A 23,673-nucleotide genomic window follows, 5' to 3' on the forward strand; every position below is an offset into this window, starting at 1 on the left:
TTTTCAGCTTTGACAGTTCCCTAGCACCGCAATATCGATTGTACTCTTTTGTCTTGGATATAAAATCAGTCCGTTACATTACATTTCACATGCCAACACTAACACAGGCACTGACGGCCTTCACCCCTCTGTGCTGAAATTAAAAAAACGGATGGCTTCTAGTGAGCTGTCAGTAGTGTCCCAGCAGTAGACACATTCATTTCCTTGACCGCCCGTCAACAGTTGTGATGCGAGAGCTAGTATGTGACGGGGACTTTTGATTTATTTCTGAAGTACATTTCTGTAGTGCGCAATGTGTCTGCATGTAACTTTAGAAATGAGGCCCCTTGATGTGTCTCCTCCTCCAGATGTTAACGTGTGTATGTGCGTGCGTGTGTGCGTGTGTGTTCGCGGTGTCAATTAAGACAGCTCTTCGCACTCGGGCACAGGCTTGTCGGCATGACAACACCAAATGGGAGCTCAGTCATCCATGGGACTTAGAAACACGCCGTTCCACATATTTTATATTCTCCCCGCAGAGTCTTCAAATAAACTTATCCTAACCCCCCCATCCGAAGCCTCCCTGCTCTCGCCGCATATCAATTAGACCGCAAGGGTCCGGCTCATTACCTTGGATTTAAAAATTAATCTAACGTGTTCATTTCAAAAGTCTGCCGCCTCCTTTGAGGACTCAAATAGAGGATTTGGTTTTCTCTCTCGTCATTTCAATATTCCCCAGAGCCTCAGGCTTCTGGTTGTCTCGATGTTGAAGAACATCATGAAAGGACAGCGAGGGACGAAAAGAAAATCACAAATTGATTAAATAATAATGACTAACGAATAAACAATGACTCTGCGCAAATAGCTTGGTGGCCTTCCTCTGTTTATTTGGAATTAATTAATATGCTTCTACCTTATTGCCACCATCATTCTCCTTATTGCTGCGGCCTTGGGCCGGTTTGTTTGTCGTGAAACAAGTGCACTTTTAACAAAAGCGCCTTGCTAAAAACCCTGACATGCATGGAAGTAGGAGCAACCCTGAACCTGGGGCGATCACAGAAGGCGTTGGAAGAACCAAGGACCTTCCTCTTGCCGTGAGGCATCGGTGCCCACCAGGTCCCCGAGCTATCAAAAAGCCACGGTGAAATGTACAGAACAACACTTGACTCCCTACAACACAACACACTTTTTATTTACTTTGTACGCTACAGGCTCTCTGTTGCCTTCTAAGGCGAAAGAGACCGTGTCATTCATAAAATATTTTCAAAGAACTTTCGCGAAAGACCTTCCTCATCATTATCATACAGTCAAGATACAATTTAATGTAATTCATTGTTTTTGATTCAATGATACCAAAAAAAGGTTATGAAGCAACCGTAGGAAATTATTCTGTGCAGATATAATGAATACATATTGCTTTCTTTATTTCAAAGTGTTATAGGGAAAACAAACACAAATTTAGAAATATTTAACTGCGCCCATGCAAAGGGCGACTGGGACCTGATATAAGATCCACTATTCAAACCGCACGCATTGCATACATTATACGAGAATAAATGCAATCACATTTTCGATTGTGTTGCTCTTTGTGCACACAAACAGTGGTTGAGCAAACAACTCCACCACACCATAGAGAAACTAATCTGGCATGTGATGCATGCAAACAGGAGCTACTCAATTAATTTCCCCCTGAAAGGAAACGCGTTAAGCCCACATTGGTCAAACTCTGAAAAATACTTAGTCCAGTGCTTGCCCTCCAATCGGCCAAAGTAAAAAAAAGTGATCCCAAAGTATGGTTTATTTTTAACGGTGACGGTGGCAGAACAGGGCTACAGGATACATTGGTCGATGGACACAAAGAGAGACAAGACATGCATGCGATCCAATCAAAGGAACTATGAACTTTGACCTTATTTCTAGATTCACAAACATTTCTACCTTCTTTACTTTCGAAAAGGGTAAAGGTCACACTAAGGTCACACAAGTAACAAGCCTGACTCAGCGAAATCCCATAGTGATATACACACACACTCTATAAAATGACCCCCCAGCGTGAAGGCCTGCCAAGGCCAGACAGGGGGCACGGGTAGGTCTGTCTGCAGCGTACCTTGGTTTCAGAGAGGAAGGGAGGACAGCTGATGGATGGGTTGTCGTTGCCATCCACAGGCTTGTCAAACTGACCCCTGATATGGTACTGGCCCGGACCAGGCACGCTCTGGTGGAGGGGAGAGAACACACAAATGGAAGTAAACTTAACGTTTAAACAGAGGGTTATGTTTCAGTGACGCTCGCAGAATTTATTTGGTGATTAGTTTCACTTTTGTTTTCGGATGGAAATTAAACAAACACATTCTAGGCGCCATGAAGCTAAGGAGGTAGAGCGGGTTGATTGGTAACCAGAAGGTTGCTAGTTCCATCACTGGCTCCTCCTAGCTAGAGCTGTCGAGCTGTCCCTGAGCAAGACACCTCACCCTAACTGCTTCCCGACAAGCTGGCTCTCGCCTTGCATGGCTAGGTTAGGCAGGGTGAATGTTAGGCAAAGCGCTTTGAGTGGCCACTGGCTTGAAAAGCGCTGTGTAAATGCAGTCTATTTACCATTTACACTTTTTTTACTGAACACAATATACTGTATATATCTATGAAGAGTGCAGCCCGAAGAAGAGAGGGTGAATGGTTTGTTCATACGGAGGGTCGTCATCGAATGGAACAGAGAAGTGTTGTAATTAAAGCAACAGCAACAACAACAACAAACAAGATGGGAACATGAGGAACAAGGATAAAAAGGGTAAAAGAGAGAAGATATCGAAATTGACTAAAGCTGAGTCATAATTAAAGCTCTGTTACACATACACACACACATACACAAACACACACACACACACACAGTATTTGTGGTACATGGTTGTTTAGTGGCAGTCTAGGGCTACAACAATTAGCTGCTTCATTACACTCACAGTATTATCAGTTGCCAGCAGAGACGTTATGAAGGACATCGTTCGTGGAGTCACAGACACAAACCACCTGCAAAACCATAAGCTCTTTGTGAGGCAAAACATGTTGCACTCCTTCACTTTTCAAATCAATCTGTTTTGCAGTATTTCTACCGAGGGGAAAAGAGTACTTCAGCGGGGAGACACACTGATCCTGGGTATCCAGGCGGCCTGGCGCATTCGTAACGCAACAACCTTGGCTTTGCGGCTCGCCGACAAACAGGGAGGTGGGCGAAGGTCAATTCCGGATAACATAGTAGTCCAAACCATCATGTCTCAAAATGACACTGTAACTCCCATAGGAAAATGGAGGGCATCCAGCTAAGATGAAAAAGACCGTCGCAGCGTTCGCAAGCAGTGTACTTGATAGGATCGTGGTCCGGGACAGCCAGGTTAATTTTCCCAGCGGCTCAGTGAAGCGTGTGAATACACATGCATATTATAGTATACACAAACACGCGCGTTAGGTTAATTAGGCGCAAGAGCACTTCGCTGGCCGTCCTCCCTTCTCCTGGGCCTGTTTAAGTCAATTGAGACGTGTGAGGTCAAGTACACGCCGCACACACACACGCACACACACAGAGCTAGATTTAGACAATCAATTATCCACGAGTGCATGGTGGGAGTTTGGTCAAGTGCTTGCGGAGGGGCTCACTAAATATGCATACACGCACACACACACGCACACACACACACAGCCACACTCAAACAATCCACCTATATTGAATAGTGTGTGATACCTTCTATCCAGTATTTTTGCATTACAAAGGAAATGTGTCATATATCAGTGTCTCATCTGGACGCTGTAAACTTCAAATGGCAATAAATGTCTTGAACGCGTTGTGCTAATTTAACTTTGCATCATTTAGATTTACCTTTGAGTGGGTGACGGGGTCATTAATCAACAGTGGAAGGGATCCCCTTCAGACACTTGTCTCTGAAACAGCAATGTTCGGTGACATGGCGCCATTGATACTTGATAAGGGACTCTGACGCTTACACACTTCAGTCGAGCCAGTTCAAGATTCACTGACTCACTTTGCCATGGAGGGGGAAACTCAGGGCTTGATCGCGCATCGCAGCACTGGGTTTCCTCGTTTGTCGCCAGTGGCTACGACGACATAATCCTGGAAGATGATTATTTGGAGCTTGGAGGAGCTTTTCTTTATGAATGTGTGTTGACTTAATAGGAGAGTTATTGTGCGTAAGATGGAGGCCCCCCGCCAGCCCCACAGTAGCAGCAGTCACCCGGGGTCATTAGAGCTGGTGTGTCTGGCCAAACTCTGGGAAGGCAAAGTGTTTGTCCAGGGTGTCCCCGCTGCTGGTAATGACCCATCTGCTGTGTGTGTGTGTGTGTGTGTGTGTGTGTGTGTGTGTGTGTGTGTGTGTGTGTGTGTGTGTGTGTGTGTGTGTGTGTGTGTGTGTGTCAGGTACAACACTAATGATGACAGATGAGAGTGCCGACTAAGCGGCAGCAGGGGGTCCGGCCACGGCAGGAGTGAACACACACACACACACACACACACACACACACACACACACACACACGCACGCACACACACACTTTGAAACAGCAGTCACAGAGTGTATTTTACTCCAATAGAAAGATTCTGTCCATCTATCAAGTGTCTTTGTATCTGCACATCTATTTCTATTGATCTTGCAAGCCATTGTAGTAACGAATGACGCTGTGGAAAAGAGGGGCAAAAAGAGAAGATGAGAGAAGACGAGTAAAGAAAACCGAACAGAGAGGATGAAGACCTTGACAGGCAGGGCAGGTTCACCTAACCCCCCCCCCCCCCACCCCCTCCAGCTCCCCATAAAACGTAGCCAGCCGTTTCTCAAACTCTGCCTCACCCACTCAAAGCCAGCGAGCGGAGAGGAAAGGAGGAGGGCTCAGGTAGCCTTATCCTGGCTGCATGCTCAAGTTCATACACAGGTGAGTTACTCCCCACCACTCCTCCAGCTACGGTGTATCAATGACTGAGTGACCGTGTGTGTGACCATGCGTGAGTGTGGGCACAGTTGTGCGTGCGGGCAGTGCGTGCGGGTGCGGTTGTGCGTGCGGCTACTTCTGCTAAAAGCTTATGCTCTACTGCCCTCTAGGGGTGGTAAGGTAAACTAAATATTTACATCTTGAGTGCTGACATGACTTGAGAGCAGTATTTATATTAAGAATTCATATACTACTTACAATATTTAACAGCCCAGCACAAATTAGTGTTCTGCTCTGACAATGATGTGTGTTGGAAGGCATGTGAATGAGCCATAATAATAATAATAATAATAATCCTCCTACAAGATCATGAGATGGTTTGTCGGGTGTACTATGTCCTGCATACTATGTCTAACTTTATACTATTGAGTAGTTTAGCAGACATTCATCAAAGCGACTTGCATTGAATTGTAGATGTGCTTAATGAGCAGGGAGGATAAGGTTAGACATCTTGTGCAGGGACAGTTCACAGGTAATTCAAACCAAGATAATTGTGGCACCTCACACTCAATAGGAATAAGGAATTAGCTTTGGCCTTGGAAATCAGAATGCAGGCCCCATTTTTCACCATTGGGTTTTCTGATGACTATATATGATGAATATGTCCACTATGATAAATAGCGTATATGCATAGATACTAGGGGTGTTACGATTCACCGAAACAAATCGGTATCCGGTTGGATTAACACAGATGCGACTACATCGATACGTGACCCCTGAATCCATTTAAAATGTCCAAGAATCTGTCGATGCAGCGATTTAACGTTGCAATTCGGTTGAGTGAAGCTTCGGCCTGATATCAAGACAGTCAACACATTTCATTCCGTTTCCATACGGATCCGGAAAATGAAACTTAAGGTAGCGGGCGGGTCCGCGTGTGTGCTTGTGTATATCTCCGCTCGCGCCCTGCGTCTCCGCATTATTTTAATTAATAGAAAATTATTGTGTTAACGTTAAACTAATATTAACTGTATCTATCAGATTGATCGCACCGGATCATTAGTACATTGCCTCGAATCGCATCGAATCGTTCCACATTAAAATGTATCGTCCCTGAATCGTATCGTAGCACATGAATCTAGATACGCATCGGATCGTCATATAAAGGAGAGATGCACACCCCTAATAGACACACTTTCTAGACATTTTCTGAACTGACCTTGCCAACCCGCCAAATATAGGTACTAGGTACAGACAAACACACACACACACAGATACTTCAACAATTCATGGTTATACAGAGACGCACACGAGCTATGTGTGTGAGAGACCTAAGACAATACACGGTGACACAGAGGGATAAAACAAGACACTCAGGACCATACATTGATGCAGACAAACGTTGGCAGTACCTTCTTCTCCTCTTGCATCACCACCAGATCATGGTAGCGAGGGAGGCTGGGCTCCAGCCTGCTCCTCTGCTCACTACGCAAGTTCACATTCTCATAGGTGGACCGCTGGACTCTGGGAGGGAGGGGAGGGAGGGAAGGGAAGGGAGATAGGAAGGAAGGAAGGAAGGAAGGAAGGAAGGAAGGAAGGAAGGAAGGAAGGAAGGAAGGAAGGAAGGAAGGAAGGAAGGAAGGAAGGAAGGAAATAAGGAAAGCATGAAAATAACCAGTTCAGGACAGCCACTATGAGATGAAATGGATGCTTTGCACTGCTGTTTTTTATAAAATAATTACCATGAGTGCATTCGACCCGAAATGCATACTCGCTTTTGAGTGTCTTCAATACTGTTATTTCTGCGTTTGTGTTGGTTGTGGGTATGTGTCTGCAGTGGCCCTCCCACGCTATTGGATTAGTTGTTGTTGATGCCTTTGTGAATAACGCTGCTCAATATTCTCAAAGTGCTTAGTAAGGCGCAGGCACGGCCTGGGCGAGGTGAGTGATGTCAAACATAATACCTTGGCTCCAGAAACACCGGAGTAATATTTCATGCTGTCTGGACAGATCGTCTATTCTGCAAACTCCTCAATAAGACTATTTACTCTCCAATATTAGCTGCTTTCGGGCTTGTGTTACGCAAGCCTTATTGTTCCTTTATCACGGCTGCCAATATTCGAAAAAATACCAAAAACGACAAATATTACTATAATTATATGGGGCGTGTCATTTGTTGATCCGTCCATTTTCTTTTTAAGTGTGCTGTCCCAATATAAGTAACCGCAGGTGGAGATGACCGCGAATACAAATATTTAAAAATAATGATCTGATCAAATATGTGAGTGCACCAAAATAGACACCTTATTTACAGCTGAACACGTTTCCTGCTGTACGTTTCGAATGTGATTGGCTGTTGAAAGTGGTGTGGTACTCACTGGTCTAGTTTGTACTTTCCCGGACCTGGGCCCTCGGAAATCTTCACCTCCGCTCTCTTCCCGGTCATGTTCCCGAAATGGACGCCTTTATATTTGTGGACAGAACTCTCTTGCTCTGACTAGGATGTGAGAAAGAGAAAGAGAAAGAGAAAGAGAAAGAGAGAGAATAAACGGCAAGACACCGGGGCTGAATGAAACAAGAAGTTCAGGCAAGTATGTCAGGGTCGGGCCGAGACCCTCCGTCTTCTCTTATCTCCCCCAGCTAAACATCAAGGCTTCGCTCCGGACCTATCAGGTCTACTCGCGCACCTTTCCTCCACAGTTGAATGCCCTAGAAAGGCCATCAGAGTATAGGAGGAGGCAATTAGTGTCTCCACCGTGTTTTTAAGATACTAGCTTGTGGATGGCAGGGGAAAGATAGGAGAATGGTAATGGCCAAGACCCATTGAACGATCCTCCAAATGCAGAGGGTTTGTAGTCCTTTCAGCTGGGCACTGCATGTTTTAAAGATAAGATGGGGAGCAGAAGGATGTTCCCTTGGACTGGAGAATATCGACACACCAGAGAAGTATAATATCACGGCGAACAAAGGAAAAATATCTGCAGTTACTTTTCAGTCCCCTTTATGGATAACGCATTATGGATTTTCTATGTAACTGTGAAAATAACAAAGAGGAGCAAAGCCATTATGTGTATTCTCCACAAGATATCGAAACTTGTTTGTAGACCATGAAGGTCATTTATTTTATGCTGGAAGCATTACAAGTTTCTAAATAAATGAATTATGGCAATTGACGTATCTTCCACATGGCAGCCCAAGTTTTCTCTCCAAAAAAACTTCTGTGACTTTGAAGCGCTTTGAGAACTTTGTAGCACTCTTTCTTTTTTCTCCTTATCCCGACTTAGAAAGTCATTGTTGAAAATATCTGAGCTTATGCCCTCTGGGATGTTTTGATCAGTTTTTGATAAGAACAAAGAGGGAACGGGGTTGTTGACGTGCCAAAAGAACTGGAAGCAGTTTGGCATCAGCATTCGGAGTCTCCGACAAACACAAATTGAACAAGCTTAAGCCATAACACAGATGACATTGAGCTCAGCACTCACACAACTGTCTAGTGATGTCATCAAGGAGGGCTTTAAAAAAAAAAAAAAAAAAAAAAACGGTGCTTGGGGTACAAGCACTGTCTTTCCACTTTGATTAAGTGGCACAAAGGGACTTTCAAAATTCCTCTGAAAATGTCCAAGTACATTTGAGTCTGCAGATGTGGCGGTTGGCATTTCTCCAAGTTACCTCAGAATTCCCCCTCATGCCATGACCTCACAGCCCCAAAAAGACCACTAAGATGTTTTCATCTAACCTGTGGGGGTCATGATTACTTGATTCAATATGTCTTCCGATGTTTTTCTTCTACCATTCCTCACCGGCACTCATTTAAATAGTTTCTGAAGGCCGTCAGCTGTGCTGTCACTGCCAACCCACAGACTGCTGACTAGTGGTTCCATTGTGTCAGTCAATACAGACAAATATTTATGTGGATAGTTTACTCAGCAAAATCTGTTTATTCATAATAACAATTAGGCTTTTAGTAGACGCTTTTATCCCCAATGATTGAGAGGAGAGGCAGAAAACAATTAAATATTGATGAAGTGCACGATATAATGTACTTGCACACAAAAGGTGGATTCAAACCAAGCAGAAAAGAAATGGAATCGAGAAACTCGCAAGACAGTATTGATGCAGGCGTTGGGAGCTCCGAAGTCACGGCCCCCCACTTCCTCCCCGCCCGCACGTTGACTCAACCTCGGCCCACCACTCAAGGACACCTCTACTTCTCCCCCTGGTCATTAAGCATTGAATAATGGCTTCATCCCAGGCATTTTTATGTGAATATTCAAATATGGCTTAAAGAAAAATTCCAAATGGCCCTCTTTGTTGCCGTGTATAATGGGTGAGCGTCGTTGTGCAGTGACTTTAAGTGGCCCCGCATTCATTAGCTATGGAAATAAGTTGGGAGGGTTCAAAAGATGTGCATTAGATCTGCCTGCCACTAATGGACCACATCTCATGGGCAGAGTAGGTGCTCTCAGACACACACCCACAGTAATGTATCCTCTGGTAAATTCTCTAACACACTAAATAACTGTGCGTGTGTTTGTGTGAGTGTGTGTGTGATTAGTGCATTTGTGTCTGGGAAGGTGATATGTGCTGCAGTACCAGCAGTGGGCTGTAGAAGGCCGGGCCCAGGGTGACGTCTCTGGCCGGGGGCGGCTGCTTACAGAGCGCGCCCCTCGAGTCGTGCTGGTAGCCATAGGCCTGGCCCGGGGATGGGATAGACGGGATGCCTGCCTGGGAGCCCAGTCGCACCTGGTTGGGGACTGCCGGCAGACCCTGCAAAGACCGAGAGAGGGGGAAGAGAAAAACAGGGAGCGAGAGACCGGAAGATCAGACAGAAAGTAAAAGAAAGGGAACTTGTCGAAAAAGGATCAAAACAAATACGTCCATTACAATATCAGCTTCTTGTGTTAGTCCTGACATGATATCACTAAGATATATTTTGCAGTCTCTAAAACATTTCTCAAATTATCTATTTTAAACTGCATTATGTGAAAACATCTTCCAATAGAACAGCCTTTTTACAAGCGTCGCTTAGGTCTCAATTGTAGCTGAGCCAGAGCTCTAAATGTTAATTTGATATAAGAGGTTATCAGTCCCTTGGCCACTGCCCTTGGTGACTCATTCTAGTCAGCCAGCGAAAAGGGGCTGAAAACCGCCAACAGAACTTTTGCAAAAACCACTTAATATAGACACTTCCTTCACTGCCCTGCACTCTGCCTTGTTAGGGGTACAAGCAGCAAAGTTCGAATCCTGATTAGAGCATTATGAACAAGCTGAACATGACATTCTGTCATTGCCACTAATTTAAGAAACACAACATTGAACAGCACCTGAAATTCATCAGGCAATCAACATTCCTGCTCATTAGTTTCCAAGAATCTGACTGCCAAGACACAGTATGGTATTAAGGGGAACTTCTTCATTAACCATTTTTCATTTATAATTAACTCTGTCATATTTATATTTCTTTCGTCAGTGTTCTTGAATACAAAGGTTTAATTTCCCCAGAATTTCAGGCATATGCTTTTAAGAAAACCCTTAATTTACTTGAGAAATGTGTTATTGGAGGTTTCTGGATGTTGAATGCTTATCAATAGACATTTTGACCATGTGAATGAGGCTGCAGTTCAGGTGAACAGGTGATCCTTGGGTTGAGAGTTCAAATCCCAATTATAGCATGCTGAACATGACATTCGGCCATTGCTTTGCAGCTCACCTGAAAGCCGAGGCACAGTATTGCATTAAGTGGAACGTCTTCATCACATCTTTCCTTCATAATTATTTCTCATATTTATATATCTTGCATTAGTGTGTTCTTGACTTTTAATTTTGCGCTTGCGGTTATTTTTTTACTTGCATTAGCATTAGCTTCAGTCAAGTCCCCTCTAGTATTTTCTTTTGGGGAACTCCACAAGCTTTTCAGAAGGAACAGAAGAGGGATCCCTCCTTCCTGCGATGGTTAGCAATCAGCTTCTATTAGCGTTACTTAATATTGCATACCGAACTATTAAGGCCCTTCCTAGCCAGCCTCTCTTTGGCTGACTTGGCTCTTAGCAGGTTCCCCGAGGCTGGCAGTACATTGTAGGCCCCAGGGCCCGGACCCTCCGGAAGCTGCTCCTGAAAGCGCCTGGTGCGGTTCTGGAGAGTCTGACCACCCTGGATCTTGGACTGTAGGGAAAGGAAAGACGCCAGATGAGAGGGACGCTCATGAGACAGTGTTTTTTATTTTACATTGGTCACTATTTTCTTTAAAAACGTTTTAAAACGTATTTTACATCCGTCTGTATTGCTGTAATATGTGAAATTTGCTGATATTTAGAAACGTTAATGAGAACGGATGTTCTTAAGGAGCATTACTAAACTGTGAAACTGTTTCAAACTACTGATACAATGGAATTATCCGTTTTAATGACGCTAGAGACGTACAAGTGTGAACTGATAGCCTACCTTAAACTGTGAGCAGTCATACTGTCCAGGTCCAGGAAAGAATATGCAGTCACTGGACATGCTGAACGCGGAACCTCTGTTGGCCAGGGAAAGGAATGGGGCAAAGCAATCTGGGGACAATTGTAATAGTCAAGTGGATTCTTACAACATTATATAACAACTTCAAATACATTTGTATCCACCGAAACAGCAAATAATACCTGATTTAGCATGTTTGTTTGGGATAACGTCGTATGACCCTGGTCCGACTTCGGCAGATGTACTGCCCACGGTGGAGAACGTTACTCTTTGAGCACGTCCATACATGTTGATTACTAGGCTTCGAGTTAATTGATTAATGGATTAATGCATCGCTAAAAACGACTGTCTTCTTTCTTTTTCTGATCTCTATCGAATACATTCGTCCACTGCCTCTCTCTCTCTCACTGGGCGCTATGTTACTTTGTGAGCGTCGTTGCTTGGACACGCTGCATAATGTGCGTACTAACGCGCGGCGTGTATATAACATTGTACCACTGCACACGTGGAAATAAAACAATGAACCCATGACCAATTATTTAATAGTTGTATGTTGCTGGTTTGTTATTTGATTGTCCAGAAAGACCAAATGATGAATAACATTTTGGGATTCCTAAACAGGTTTAGAAGTTGTGACATGTTCTAAATGGCTCAATACCGCCACCTGGCGACAGAGAATAGTCCATATATGACAAATAGACATATCATTATGACTACATTTTAATGTAATAATGATGTATTTTAAAATCATCCTTGAAAACTAAACGAATAATGTGCATTTTTTTAATATATAAAATTACTTATTTTACAGTAATGCATAGGAACTATTTAATAATTTAGTAAACGTGATGATTTAAAGTGATTACAGTGAATATAATGGGAGCGGAGGGGGGGGTAAGATCCAAGGCTAATAAAGACCCATGTTGTTTGAAAGATTATCTTTTGTGACCTAATTTAAAACGAGGGCGTTTAAAGCTGAAGGATAAAAATCAGGAAAGGTTGAAGTTGAAAATAAATTCTGAAGTGACGCCATGCCGATAGGGGGGCGCAGTGGACTTGAGGAGCGTGACGGGCCAACCGTATCCCTCGAAGAAGACCCTGTTGCTAGCATCACATCTAGTTTCCTGCTGTCATCTGCTTCCTCGGTGTCATCGGGCCAACTGCTTTCCATTCATTTATTTCCAATCACTTACACGAAATCCTTACTCCATTAGTCGTTGACTACTCTGTAATATGAAGGGGTTAAAGATCGTGACCGTGCTGTCGTGTGTGTTGGTGTCTTTGTTCTGTGTGGCGGAGGCTGCAAGGAACAGGAAAGACTCCAGCAACCAGAACAGCTTCCGCCGGGCGGCGAACGGTATCTACCAGACCCTCAGCAATGTATTCGGCGAAGAAAATATTCGAGGATTGTACAAGGTTGGTAAAATGTGCATCCAACAATAATCGAGACCATGTGACCGATTATAAGTAAGCAGTGAGGGAGGTTTTGAGTTACTGAATGGGAGTAGGTCAGTGGACACTCATCTACGGTTGCCATTTTGAGGTTAATCTTGACATCCCGCTCAAGCAACGCTAAAAAAAAAATTAACTATTTGAATTAAAAATAAAACGAACATATTTTATTGGTTTTATTGCCCAAAACACAGAAACTCGGCTTTATGACGTAGTTTACACACGGCGCAAGCCCATTGGCCATGACGGCAGCAGTTATATTTTGTTGTCCAAAACATCCTATGGGGAAATTGTGACATGTTTGTTCACTAACTGCCCCCAATAGCTCTACCTCATTGCCACAACACTAATTGAAAAAACAGTCTCCCACAACCAAGTACTGAAAATTGCATTTACTTAATTACATGCATCTTTCTTTCAGTTTTTCTCCAAGACAACCGAACGTTTTGTCCATGGAGTTGACGGCTTTGTCGATTCTATCTGGAAGATTTGGACAGATCTGCTGGATGTCATGGGCATCGATTGTACGTTTATGTTAAACTTCTTATGCATAATTATTAATTTAGCAAATTATTGTTCTTAGGATCTCTGATATACCACAAGGTGTGATGTTGATTAGCCATTACATTCCTTATCAACCTACCTAGTACTCAGTGTACTATCTGCCATAGATGAACGATAGGTGAGGGCTATATAAAAATAAAGGAATCCTAAATCTAGAATTCCTACTGTGAGAATGTTTTTAACAGACCGTGTGGTGTGTTTTAGTGTCCAGATAAAAGTTCTGATATAGATTTAAAAGTGCCCTTCATAGTGAAATGATGTCCCTTTCTTAAATGTCTATTTGAAAGACTGCTCCATGACTCACCTTGCCTTGCCTTTCCCAGCCTCCAACATGAGCCACTACTTCAGCCCCACCTCGCTGACCAACTCCCCGGCCCGCGCCCTGCTGCTGGTGGCCGCCGTGCTGCTGGCCTACTGGTGCCTGTCCCTCTTCCTGAGCGGCCTCTACTACCTGCTCCACTCGGTGTTCGGCCGCTTCTTCTGGGCGGTGCGCGTGTTCCTCTTCGCCATGGCCTGCCTCTACATCCTGCAGAAGTTCGAGGGGGACCCGGAGCGCGCCGTGCTGCCGCTGTGCTTCGTCATGGCGGTGTACTTCATGACGGGGCCCGTGGGCGCCTTCTGGCGCCGCGGCGGCGGCGGGGCCGGCTCCCTGGAGGAGAAGATCGACCAGCTGGACACCCAGGTCAGGCTGCTCAACATCAGGCTGTGTCGCATCATGGAAAGCATGGACCGATCAGCGGAGAAGTAGAGGGGGGATGTGCTGGGGGGTTGGCGCGGGGGATTCTGGGGGTGATAGCTTGGGAGTTCCCATGGGCACATTTGACGGCAATAACTTGGTGTTGACACTGCTGTTCTTGAGTTTTGGTGAAATCTCCATTCGAAACGATGACGAACGATAGTTTAGGCAAATGTCACAAAATAATAGGTATAGCTTTCAGTTTATTTACACCTAACCCTGAAGTTGGTTTCTTTTTAAATTATTGTGAATATCCCCTAGGCCCTGAATGTTTTTATCAACTTTGTCTTTCCCTTTTGGAAAGTGTGTGTGTGTGTGTGTGTGTGTGTGTGTGTGGTTACCCAACCATCTTTCTTACCATTCCCATCGAGCTCTCATGTCAGACAATTCCATTTTATTTACCCTCTCGGTTCCGTTTTAACTGTTAATGCCACAGAATATTGTGACATTAGTTTCCATAAGAGCAGGTATCAGGAACCCCTTTTTCTTACTGCATTTACTGGTATTTTGTACAAGTTCTCACGCAGGTTACACATGTAATTGGGTGCATTGTTGGGATATGGGTGTGGTTACTGTTTGAACTTTGGACAAGCACTGGATAAGACAAATTAATGGAAATGACACAAGGCAACGCTATCTCAGGGACATAAGCATAATATTAAATACAAAAATACAATTGGATACAAATGTCATCTGGATTTAATATCCTAAATATACAGCGGTTGATGGGGAAACGATGTGTCGAGTAGGAAGAATGGGAGAGTTGACTAGGCTTCACATGTACCAAGGGATAGTGCTCATGGTGTTGCCATTGCATACCGACGCATTTTTCAACATACTCTTTTGTGTCCTGAAAAACTAGCATGGCCTTTTTATTGCTGTCCAAATGTCTTTCTATTACCTTTTGAGTTGACCTAATAGTTAAAGCTGATGGGTTTTCAAATTAAGTTATCAATAACAACCAGATGGATTGATATTATTGAGTCAGTGATATCCATTGGTGGTCAGATATTGTACATGGAATTTAGTTGTCATTTTTTTTCCGGAAACATTGTGATCGTGAACACATCTCATTCTCATTTAATCATTCCTGGACTTGAATGTTAGTTAAATGGATTAGCTTTAAAATTGTGAAACAAAACAGCCTATTATTTTTCTAATATCTTTTCTGTAAAACTGTTTAAATAACCTGCGTGACATTTTTGTGGAAACGACTACCAAAACTTTTTTCGTTTTGGTTCATCACATCTGCCTTTTATTTAATTTTGTATTGTTTTGGCCTTCATTCTTCACAGTACTGTATTTTTTACGGATTTTTTTTTTTTTTTTTTTTTTTTGTTCCAATTGAGACGCACACGATAATGTCTAGTTGCTGTGTTTTGGTTCTTCTTGCATACCACCTCTTGTGTTCTTTGTAATGATCTCTATTAACCCTGACTGCCCATTGCACTATTTTAAATAACTATCTTTTACAATATCTATTTCTTTAACTTGTGTTGATGGTGTTGTCGGCAAAGATTGAAATACTTGCCTGACCCTAGCGCTGTGTTATTCAGATATGTAATATATATTCTTGTCAATTTTTATTGTAGAACATGTTGAATATTCAGATTTATTTTCCAGCATAAGATGCTGAAGCCAGAGAATGTCTGTGATATGAAGGTCTAATCGGTTTAATGAATGCGGTATGCTAGTCTCTAATATTTCCTTGGTGTCTGGACACCAAGACCATATTGGTGTCTGGACACCAAGACCATATTGGTGTCTGGAAAACCAAGATCATATTGGTGTCCAGACCAATATTGCCCAGTATATCAGCGCTTCAGCTTATTGGAACAACTTCTCTTAAGAACATCAAACCACGGTAGCCACGCAGAGTGCCTCGTGGGGATAATGTAATGGGGCCTAGAATTAAATAGATAAGGAATTAGATATTCCAAAAAGGGGTGCTTCCAATCAAAAGTACATTTTTAATTATTTGTGGCAGAGGCTGCAAAGTAATAAGCAGGGTGTAACAACTCAAGAATCCTGTTAATCCGCAAAAAAATCATGTAAGCCGTTTTGGTTTTCTGAACTAAGTCTTCACTTCAATTAAGCAGTTTATTTTCTGGCCGTTGTTTGGGTTTTCATGTTCTCTCATGTTAGCTTTTTGAGTGTATGCATGGTTAAGTTATTTGCTGAGTGTCGTGTTCATTCCTCCAAAATTCAGAATTTCCTCTATGAATTATTTACAGGAGCACCAAACGGGTCTCCCTGTTGTCTACTTTATGAGTTTGTCTGAATCTGTAATTGAGTAAAGTTTTGGGAAAAAAAGTTGTCTTACAGTGCAAATGAGGTCCAGATGTGAATGAATTAAACTTTATCACCACCGAGTTCCTTGTTTTTATTTTGTTCAAGTTAAACGCATTGTTTAGGGCAAAGCCCACATTCAAATCATGTAAGGAAATGAGAATCAGATAAAACACCAGTACATTGAGGAAATAAGTTTTAAAAATCATAAAAACTTTTATTTTTGTATCAAATGCTGATTTACACGTAGACAAGACATTTCCTGAGCAAGATATTTTAGAAAAATAGTCTTATGTTACAAGTAGACTCTATACATAAATACAACTAACTAGGATTACATCCTGCTCGTTAATATGGATCTCTTGATTATCATTGCACATTGCCTAGTTTAAAACATTACAACCCTAACCCTAAAAGGTCAGTACACACAGCGCTAATTGATGCCCTCTGACACAGTCAAAAATTGTGTCCACACGCATCCAGAAATACATCACTCATAGCAGTTACAATGTACCCCTAATGCACATTAGTAGTACATTATAACTTAGTACATTTTTGAAGAAGTTGAGATTGTTCTACCAAAAACACATAGAAGCACGTTCAGATGGCTAGTAGTGCTTGCACAGTTCTCGGCACACAGAATCCACGTCAGAGAGTTGCATACTTTACTAGGACTAATATGTAGAGTGCTTTCTGTTGGTCTACACAATGTGTACGATAACTATGCCAGTCATTAGACTGGGAGAGGATGCCAGTTATCATTGGCCAGCATCTGTTCTGCTCCAGTTCCTCCTACTACAAAAATGCAATTTCTGATTTTTCCTTCACGTGAGCTGTCAGTTATTGGTCCCTTGGGCAAGAATAAGAAGAGGAGGAAACCAACACAGACAGTGTTGATGTTTTTCTACAAGTTATTTGACCAAGCAATGTATGAAACATTTAACAGAAACGGATATCCTTCCCTCTCTCTAATCAGTTAACCACTAAACCTGTGTAGCAAATGGATATTACTTCATCGAGGTCCCTTCTCTCTGAATGTTAAGGATTTTAATACATTTACCCTAAAATTACTGAAATATATTTTTTCTTTTTCATTAAACATTAACATTAACAAGAAGAATGTTTCTGAGATTCACCAAAAACCCATATTCTAACCATTGTAAATCTATAGAAAATGTGTGCGTTGACATGTGTTGATGAAACTACAGATTTCACATCTGTGATGAAATGGCAGTGGGGGCTACAGGCTTTTCATGATGACTACATGAAATGTACTGTTTAGCGTGTTGGCTTATCCTTGTTTTTGTGAGATTACATAACTAAATCCAAGTCATCGAACATGACATTACGACCATAAATAATATTGATTGGCGAATCCCTTGTACTTGCCACTCAAATCCCGAAGTTGCAACTTCCCCTATAGTTCACATTAAGAAACCAAATTGGCCAAACCAAATTTAAAATTGGCAGCAAGAGATTAACGGCTTCGAATAAACACTGGAGCAAAACAAAATGGACGTCATGTTCAAAGCATTAGCTTTCCTTCCCACCAACCTGCCAAATTGTCACAACTCCATCAGTAATTTAAACTTCTTTCATGAAAAATCAAAAAATCCTTCAAAGACAAATAAAAAAAACAATCAACATTAAAAATCATTCTACCAGGTGGTGCGAGTTTGTACTAAAAGCGAGCGACTACTTTTATGTCCAATGCCGAACCGCCAGGGCCAGAACCCTGACCCGAAACCTCGTCCACCTGAATGAAGTGGATCCCAGCATTGAAGCTGGCACACAGTAGGCTGCTGGGGTCGCTGGGAGCCAGAGACACCAGGGGGCCGGCGCCGTCCAGCGTCAATGTTCCCATGCAGGCTGGAGGGGGAACAGCAACAGAGAGATATGGAGAATGTTAAAGCCAGCACTTTATGGGCCCGTGACCACTTTTAGATCTGGAAATTCATGCGACCCCAACTTCTTATATTTTGTGCTAATGATTTACTTTTACACACTAATAGGCCTTTCACACAAGCACTGTGAGCCAGACATTGCCCAGATATAATTCTCGCAATCTTCAATGTGTTCTTAACCAAACACTGATTCTCCAGAGTTTATCTGGAGGTTGTGTAAAAGGCAGTATCAATCATAAGGCAAGCCTGTTTGCACATACAGTACTATTTTAAAAGATCGTAATAAAAAGAAACATAGCATGTAAATCACCACTCTCACGTGACCACATATGCATTGTTAGGTGACCCAAAACGGGTCCGAAGCCCCATGTCTGGAAACACTTGGCTTCACGCTTCTACGGGTGGCTATTTACCGGCAGTGTTCTGATCCCAGATTTTGAGGGAGCCGTCATGGGAGGAGGTGGCCACCCGGGATATGCCAGAGGGACCAGTAGGCAGAAACACACAGCAGGCGGTGGTCTGGATGTGCCCCCTGTATTCCACCACCTTACACCCAGGCTGACGTAGATCCCACAGCTAGAATGACGGCACAAACATTCATAACAACGGATCAATATTATTCATCCTGCATGACAGAACAGAATCACTGAGGAGATTTCACAGAACGCTTTCACGTGCATTTACATGAAAATATGTTTTTTCTTGGCGTATCCGTCACGTTTTCCTCATAAGTGCTTTCAATGTGCTAGATTCATTGCTAGAATGTGTGCTCTTACCGTAGCCTCACACCCTTGGCCCCCGAAGCCGTTGCTGCTGGACACCAGGTAGTTTCCGTTGGGACAAACGTCACAGTGGGTCTGGATGTATTGTTTGGCTGGAAATGTGTTGGTCACCTGCCAGGAACGGCTGTCCCAAACCCTGCATTCATCGATGCATGCGCACATTTACAACTCAACCCATTCACTGATAATAACGATGGGTACAGGCCTACAAAAAAACAAAGATCAACTATAACTCCTCCAACTCATCATCCTGTAGGCCCTCAAATCATACTATATGTGCATACCTATGCCTTCATCTATATACGCCTTGATATCTGTCATGTGACACATCTTTCTGTTCCCACTGGCCCTTTGAGTGCCTAGGATTTAAGTGTAATGTTTCTCATTTGGGCTTATAATGTCCTCGGAGGCTGTATATAGGGATGAGTTACTTGAAAATTATACAGATTAAGTGAAGTAGTAATTGACTCTTACGGTACCTGATAGTTTTATCCTCTGAACTCTGGACTAATGACGAGCTTCCTGGTACCCAACACACATGAGTCACCTGTTAACAAACAACAGAAAGATACAGTGTCACACCAACAAGTAACAGAAATGGAAGAATTATACTTTATTTGTATTTAGCTATTAATTATAATTGAGAATATCCCACATCTGATGTGCAAGTCGATATGCCTATTTGGACAAACTAAATAAGCATTTATGATAATGATGATACAATATATTACTAGTACTCAACACCAATAGGATTTGCTTTTATATTGTTTCTGTTTTAAAACAGAAACAATATAATATATAATGTTTTAATTTCTCACCAGATTTCTGGAGATGTTGAGCCTTTGCTCACATTGGCCAGATTCAATGTCCCACAGACACATCCAGTTGTCACGGGAACCACTGCACAGCTTCCTCCCTTCTGCACGGAGATACACACCACCACAGGTCAGGGTTAGTAAGCTGTTCATTACAGATTTGGACCCTATCTCCGGGGGACACGACAGACAAGTTTGCATTAATTGGCTGGTGTGTGTGTGTGTGTGTGTGTGTGTGTGTGTGTGTGTGTGTGTGTGTGTGTGTGTGTGTGTGTGTGTGTGTGTGTGTGTGTGTGTGTACTGTACCAGGGCTGACAGCAAGTCCATTGACCACCAATTCATGACCACAGAACTCCTGAATGGGTTCGTCCCCTTGGTCCAGATCCCACATTAACACACTCTTATCCCGGGAGGCACTGAAGATCCATGTGCTACCCGCATAACACTGAACCTGGAGAACAGAGGAGACAAGGAAAGGATGAAAAGAGAGAAAAGAGGCGCAAGGAGAGAAACTCAGATGCTAAATAGCAATGAGTATTAATACAATGAATGCATTCAAATTAAATTTCCCGGGCGTGAAAGAATGATGAAATGAAAGTACTGATAGTCGAGTCGAGCTACATGTGCGGTGGAAAAGCGGCAATAGTATCGTTACCTTGGTAACCTCTCGGGTGTGACCCTGGAAAGACTGACACATCCGTCCTTGTTTCCAGTCGTACACAACCACTGCCTGAAGGGAGTGAAAAAGGTCATGCAAATCATCGTGCATTGCACACACATATAAAACACACTGCCAGACCTCTACGTACTGATGAAACTACTTCTCATCTGGGTGAGGAACAGGTGCCGTTGTTTTGTAGTAGCTAGTCATTTTATTGTGTTACCTGGTCACTCCCTCCAGACACACACAGATCTGGGCTGAGATTTGTGACAGTATTGATGGATCCCTGATGAGCAAGTTCATATTGCAAGACTTGACTGTCAGTCGAGTTATCTGCTGCACCCCTCTGAGACGCCCTGCACAAGAAAACAATCCCACCCACCCACCCACCCACACACCTCTATAAGTACCGGTTTAAGTCAACATAAACATAACGCCTATTCAAGAAAGACTATTATTGTTTACTTACCTGTACAGTTGTGACCTCTTTCTGAACTTGCTCTGTAGTTTGCCCATGTCAGCAACCCCACTAATAAAACACAGGCAGATTGAAACCCTAAGTGAATCATCTTGAGTATAAATTCGCACGAAAATGATACGTCAAAATTAGACGTTAGTCATTTGGGTTAGTGATCAATTGCTTTTGTCTAATACCAAACATGCTTAGCAATGTCTGCTAAATTCATGGCTAAATTCCCTAAAATATGTAACGGCCAAAGCTTGCATAAGGGTCTGGCCCGCAGCCGCCGTGCACGGGCAGATTAAACCAAACTGCGTGCAAACACACACACGCGCGCAAACTCGCCAGACAGATGACAGGAAAGAGGAGACTGAAATCCAATTAGGGCAGCATCCTTACTGTCACATGCAATTAGTCACACAAACAACCCCCTAGGAAAAATGCCTACTATACATCCACGCATTGCGCCAGAATACACACGCTCACGCAAATACAAGGGAAAATAGGTGTTCCGTTTAATGTTAGAAAGGGGGAGGAGGCATAGTTCAGGACATTATAAGGCAGGTTCTTACCAGTCACAAGTAACGTTAGATGTAGTTGCAGGGAAGCTACAAGTTGCTAGCTTGCATGCTAATTAATCTCGCTTTGGTCTCTCATGCCCAGGGAGCGCAACAAAAAAGTAGCAAAGAAACTTCAAGGAAACGAAACACGTGTTCATCTCCGATAACTTCATGATGACACATTCACACAACATTAATTGTCGTAAAGCAAATGGTTAGAGAGTAACGCGACTCGTCCTGCAGGGCGGTGGCATAGCGACGCTTCCATCGCAACCAGGGCGTGGTCTTGGATCACATGGTAACTAACAACAGGAAATCTAGCCAGGAGATGGATCCTTCAAAGTAAAAGTTGCCAACTTCTCCAGGATTGATTGCGCAGCCTGTGGGTTGAGTCATTCACTGCCTTTAAAGGAAGGTGGTACTAGGCAGCCCTAACTAGGAAGCCTTTTTTTATGTTTCTTGCATTCTTGACTACACTGTATTCTATGGTTACAGTATCTGAAGTATGGACAATTGGTAGCATTGTACCAGCTGTGTTTCTTTATAGGTCCATGATAGTAATTTGTACCCCACTTTCTACAATAGGCCTACTTCCCAGAGCCAGAGAGAGAATTTTCTCTATCACTCTGATACTTCCTACTTCTTGTTAATGGATCATCATGGAAGTATATATTCCATTTACCTATTGTATCTAATCTATTTAAACCTCCTAAACGTTGTTAACGGTATACTAAAAATAATTCTTTGATTCTAAAATGATTTGATGAATTGATGCTAGAAATGTATCTAGGCTACAATCATAGGGTACAATGCTGGATTCGATAGGATGGTATTGTTTTCGGTTTAAGGTTAATAAGATTACTAAAGAAATGAATAAAGTCGCTATGATGACTACCACAAATAAAAGAGATAATGGAATACATCATGGTGATTGAAACTGTCTCTACTTTGCACAAAGTTGCTGAAGCCCTCGGGTGCCCTCATTTCTAATCTAATTGGGCCACTTAGCTGGGTTACCATTAACGCTGCTCAATACATCTGTGTGTTGGCCTGAATTCAAACTTTTTTTTATTGTGTCAGACTGTATTTAATCAGTGGGTTAAACTATACTTTGTATCCTAATTAAAATAATAATAATAATAATGTCATAAAAATTACTAATTTTTTTGGTCAGAAAATATATATTTAGGTCTACACAAATGGGTTGGTTGGGAATATATCACTGACCTTTCGATGTAAGGAAGTCAAATAGACCTATATTTGTATTGTCATCGTTGCATGATATAAACAGTGCAGTTAGCTTGTTCTCCAAACAATGACATATGTGAGGAAGGGCAAACTTTGACTTTATGCTGCTGTCGAACAGATAGACGATAGATGAAAACTGTTTCCCAACACATACATAGCTCACCTAGATTTCCAGGACCCTGATCAGAGCAGTTCTTGTTTGATGACCCTTTGGTGTTTATTCTAAGAGCTATTGTTTTCTTGATCACCTTGATTCGTTTGGTTGTCTTAAAATCAAGTGAGACTGACTCAGACCCTCATAAGGAATAAGTCTGTGGGTTTAACAATATGTGTTCTAATTCCGTATGGACAAAACAAATAATAAAAGTACTTTATCAAGTGATGTGATTCAGTCAGCAATGCATAGAGCCGTCCATCTCCTTCCTCAAAGGTACAGATTTGATAGTAAAAGGAGTGATAAGAGGACAAATCTGACATACTTCGGAAAACCTGGTAGAATTTCTACAATGTCCTAATCAATCCATGGTGCATGACATGACCTCCTGTTAGTCAGAATAGATTTCTGTGCTATCCTGTCCATATCATGTGACAGTTGTGTGTCATTCTTTCCCCAAGACCCCATTTAGCATATGCAATAATTCTCTAATAACATAGTCATAGTATGTGTCCCAGCGCGTGGCCTACTATCCCAGATTCCCACAGGTTGGAGAGTGTGTATGTGTGTGCTTGTGTGTGTGTGTGTGTGTGTGTGTGTGTGTGTGTGTGTGTGTGTGTGTGTGTGTGTGTGTGTGGGTGGGTGGGTGTGTGTGTGTGTGTGTGTGTGTGTGTGTGTGTGTGT

At 42.6% G+C, this 23,673-nt stretch overlaps 3 protein-coding genes across 3 annotated transcripts in view; 1 reads left to right on the plus strand and 2 right to left on the minus strand.

Annotated features, from left to right (window-relative positions):
• The window catches only part of stpg2 (sperm-tail PG-rich repeat containing 2), a 51,529-nt gene extending 39,276 nt beyond the window's left edge, over nucleotides 1-12,253 (minus strand). The window contains exons 1-7 of the mRNA XM_060054095.1: nucleotides 11,547-12,253; nucleotides 11,347-11,456; nucleotides 10,900-11,067; nucleotides 9,499-9,672; nucleotides 7,284-7,402; nucleotides 6,318-6,429; nucleotides 2,087-2,194 (exon numbers count right to left, since the gene is read on the minus strand). Coding sequence (XP_059910078.1) covers nucleotides 2,087-2,194; nucleotides 6,318-6,429; nucleotides 7,284-7,402; nucleotides 9,499-9,672; nucleotides 10,900-11,067; nucleotides 11,347-11,456; nucleotides 11,547-11,652 — 897 coding nt within the window. The 5' untranslated portion in view covers nucleotides 11,653-12,253. The remainder of the gene's footprint in view (nucleotides 1-2,086; nucleotides 2,195-6,317; nucleotides 6,430-7,283; nucleotides 7,403-9,498; nucleotides 9,673-10,899; nucleotides 11,068-11,346; nucleotides 11,457-11,546) is intronic.
• A 149-nt stretch (nucleotides 12,254-12,402) lies between these two features.
• bri3bp (bri3 binding protein) lies at nucleotides 12,403-16,488 on the plus strand. Its single transcript, XM_060054101.1, has 3 exons — nucleotides 12,403-12,780; nucleotides 13,238-13,340; nucleotides 13,704-16,488. The coding sequence occupies exons 1-3, from the start codon at nucleotides 12,598-12,600 to the stop codon at nucleotides 14,126-14,128; spliced, it is 711 nt and encodes a 236-aa protein (XP_059910084.1). The 5' UTR covers nucleotides 12,403-12,597; the 3' UTR covers nucleotides 14,129-16,488.
• On the minus strand, nucleotides 16,487-21,959 carry wdr31 (WD repeat domain 31). The gene is made up of 10 exons (XM_060054100.1): nucleotides 21,600-21,959; nucleotides 21,037-21,096; nucleotides 20,791-20,923; nucleotides 20,562-20,636; nucleotides 20,213-20,357; nucleotides 19,910-20,010; nucleotides 19,571-19,638; nucleotides 19,086-19,227; nucleotides 18,723-18,885; nucleotides 16,487-18,274 (listed from the first exon to the last, which is right to left on the minus strand). The coding sequence occupies exons 2-10, from the start codon at nucleotides 21,081-21,083 to the stop codon at nucleotides 18,087-18,089; spliced, it is 1,062 nt and encodes a 353-aa protein (XP_059910083.1). The 5' UTR covers nucleotides 21,084-21,096; nucleotides 21,600-21,959; the 3' UTR covers nucleotides 16,487-18,086.
• Nucleotides 21,960-23,673: the final 1,714 nt, after the last annotated feature.

Source organism: Gadus macrocephalus, chromosome 6 (genome assembly GCF_031168955.1).
Source record: "Gadus macrocephalus chromosome 6, ASM3116895v1".
Classification (NCBI taxonomy): domain Eukaryota; kingdom Metazoa; phylum Chordata; class Actinopteri; order Gadiformes; family Gadidae; genus Gadus; species Gadus macrocephalus.

Coding starts and splice junctions, on each gene's coding strand:
- bri3bp (XM_060054101.1), top strand. CDS start 12,598: ATGAAGGGGTTAAAGATCGTGACCGTGCTGTCGTGTGTGTTGGTGTCT. Junction 12,781..13,237: donor ATATTCGAGGATTGTACAAG/GTTGGTAAAATG, acceptor TCTTTCTTTCAG/TTTTTCTCCAAGACAACCGA. Junction 13,341..13,703: donor GGATGTCATGGGCATCGATT/GTACGTTTATGT, acceptor TGCCTTTCCCAG/CCTCCAACATGAGCCACTAC.
- wdr31 (XM_060054100.1), bottom strand. CDS start 21,083: ATGGGCAAACTACAGAGCAAGTTCAGAAAGAGGTCACAACTGTACAG. Junction 20,637..20,790: donor TGTCTGGAGGGAGTGACCAG/GTAACACAATAA, acceptor CACTCCCTTCAG/GCAGTGGTTGTGTACGACTG. Junction 20,358..20,561: donor ACACCCGAGAGGTTACCAAG/GTAACGATACTA, acceptor TCTGTTCTCCAG/GTTCAGTGTTATGCGGGTAG.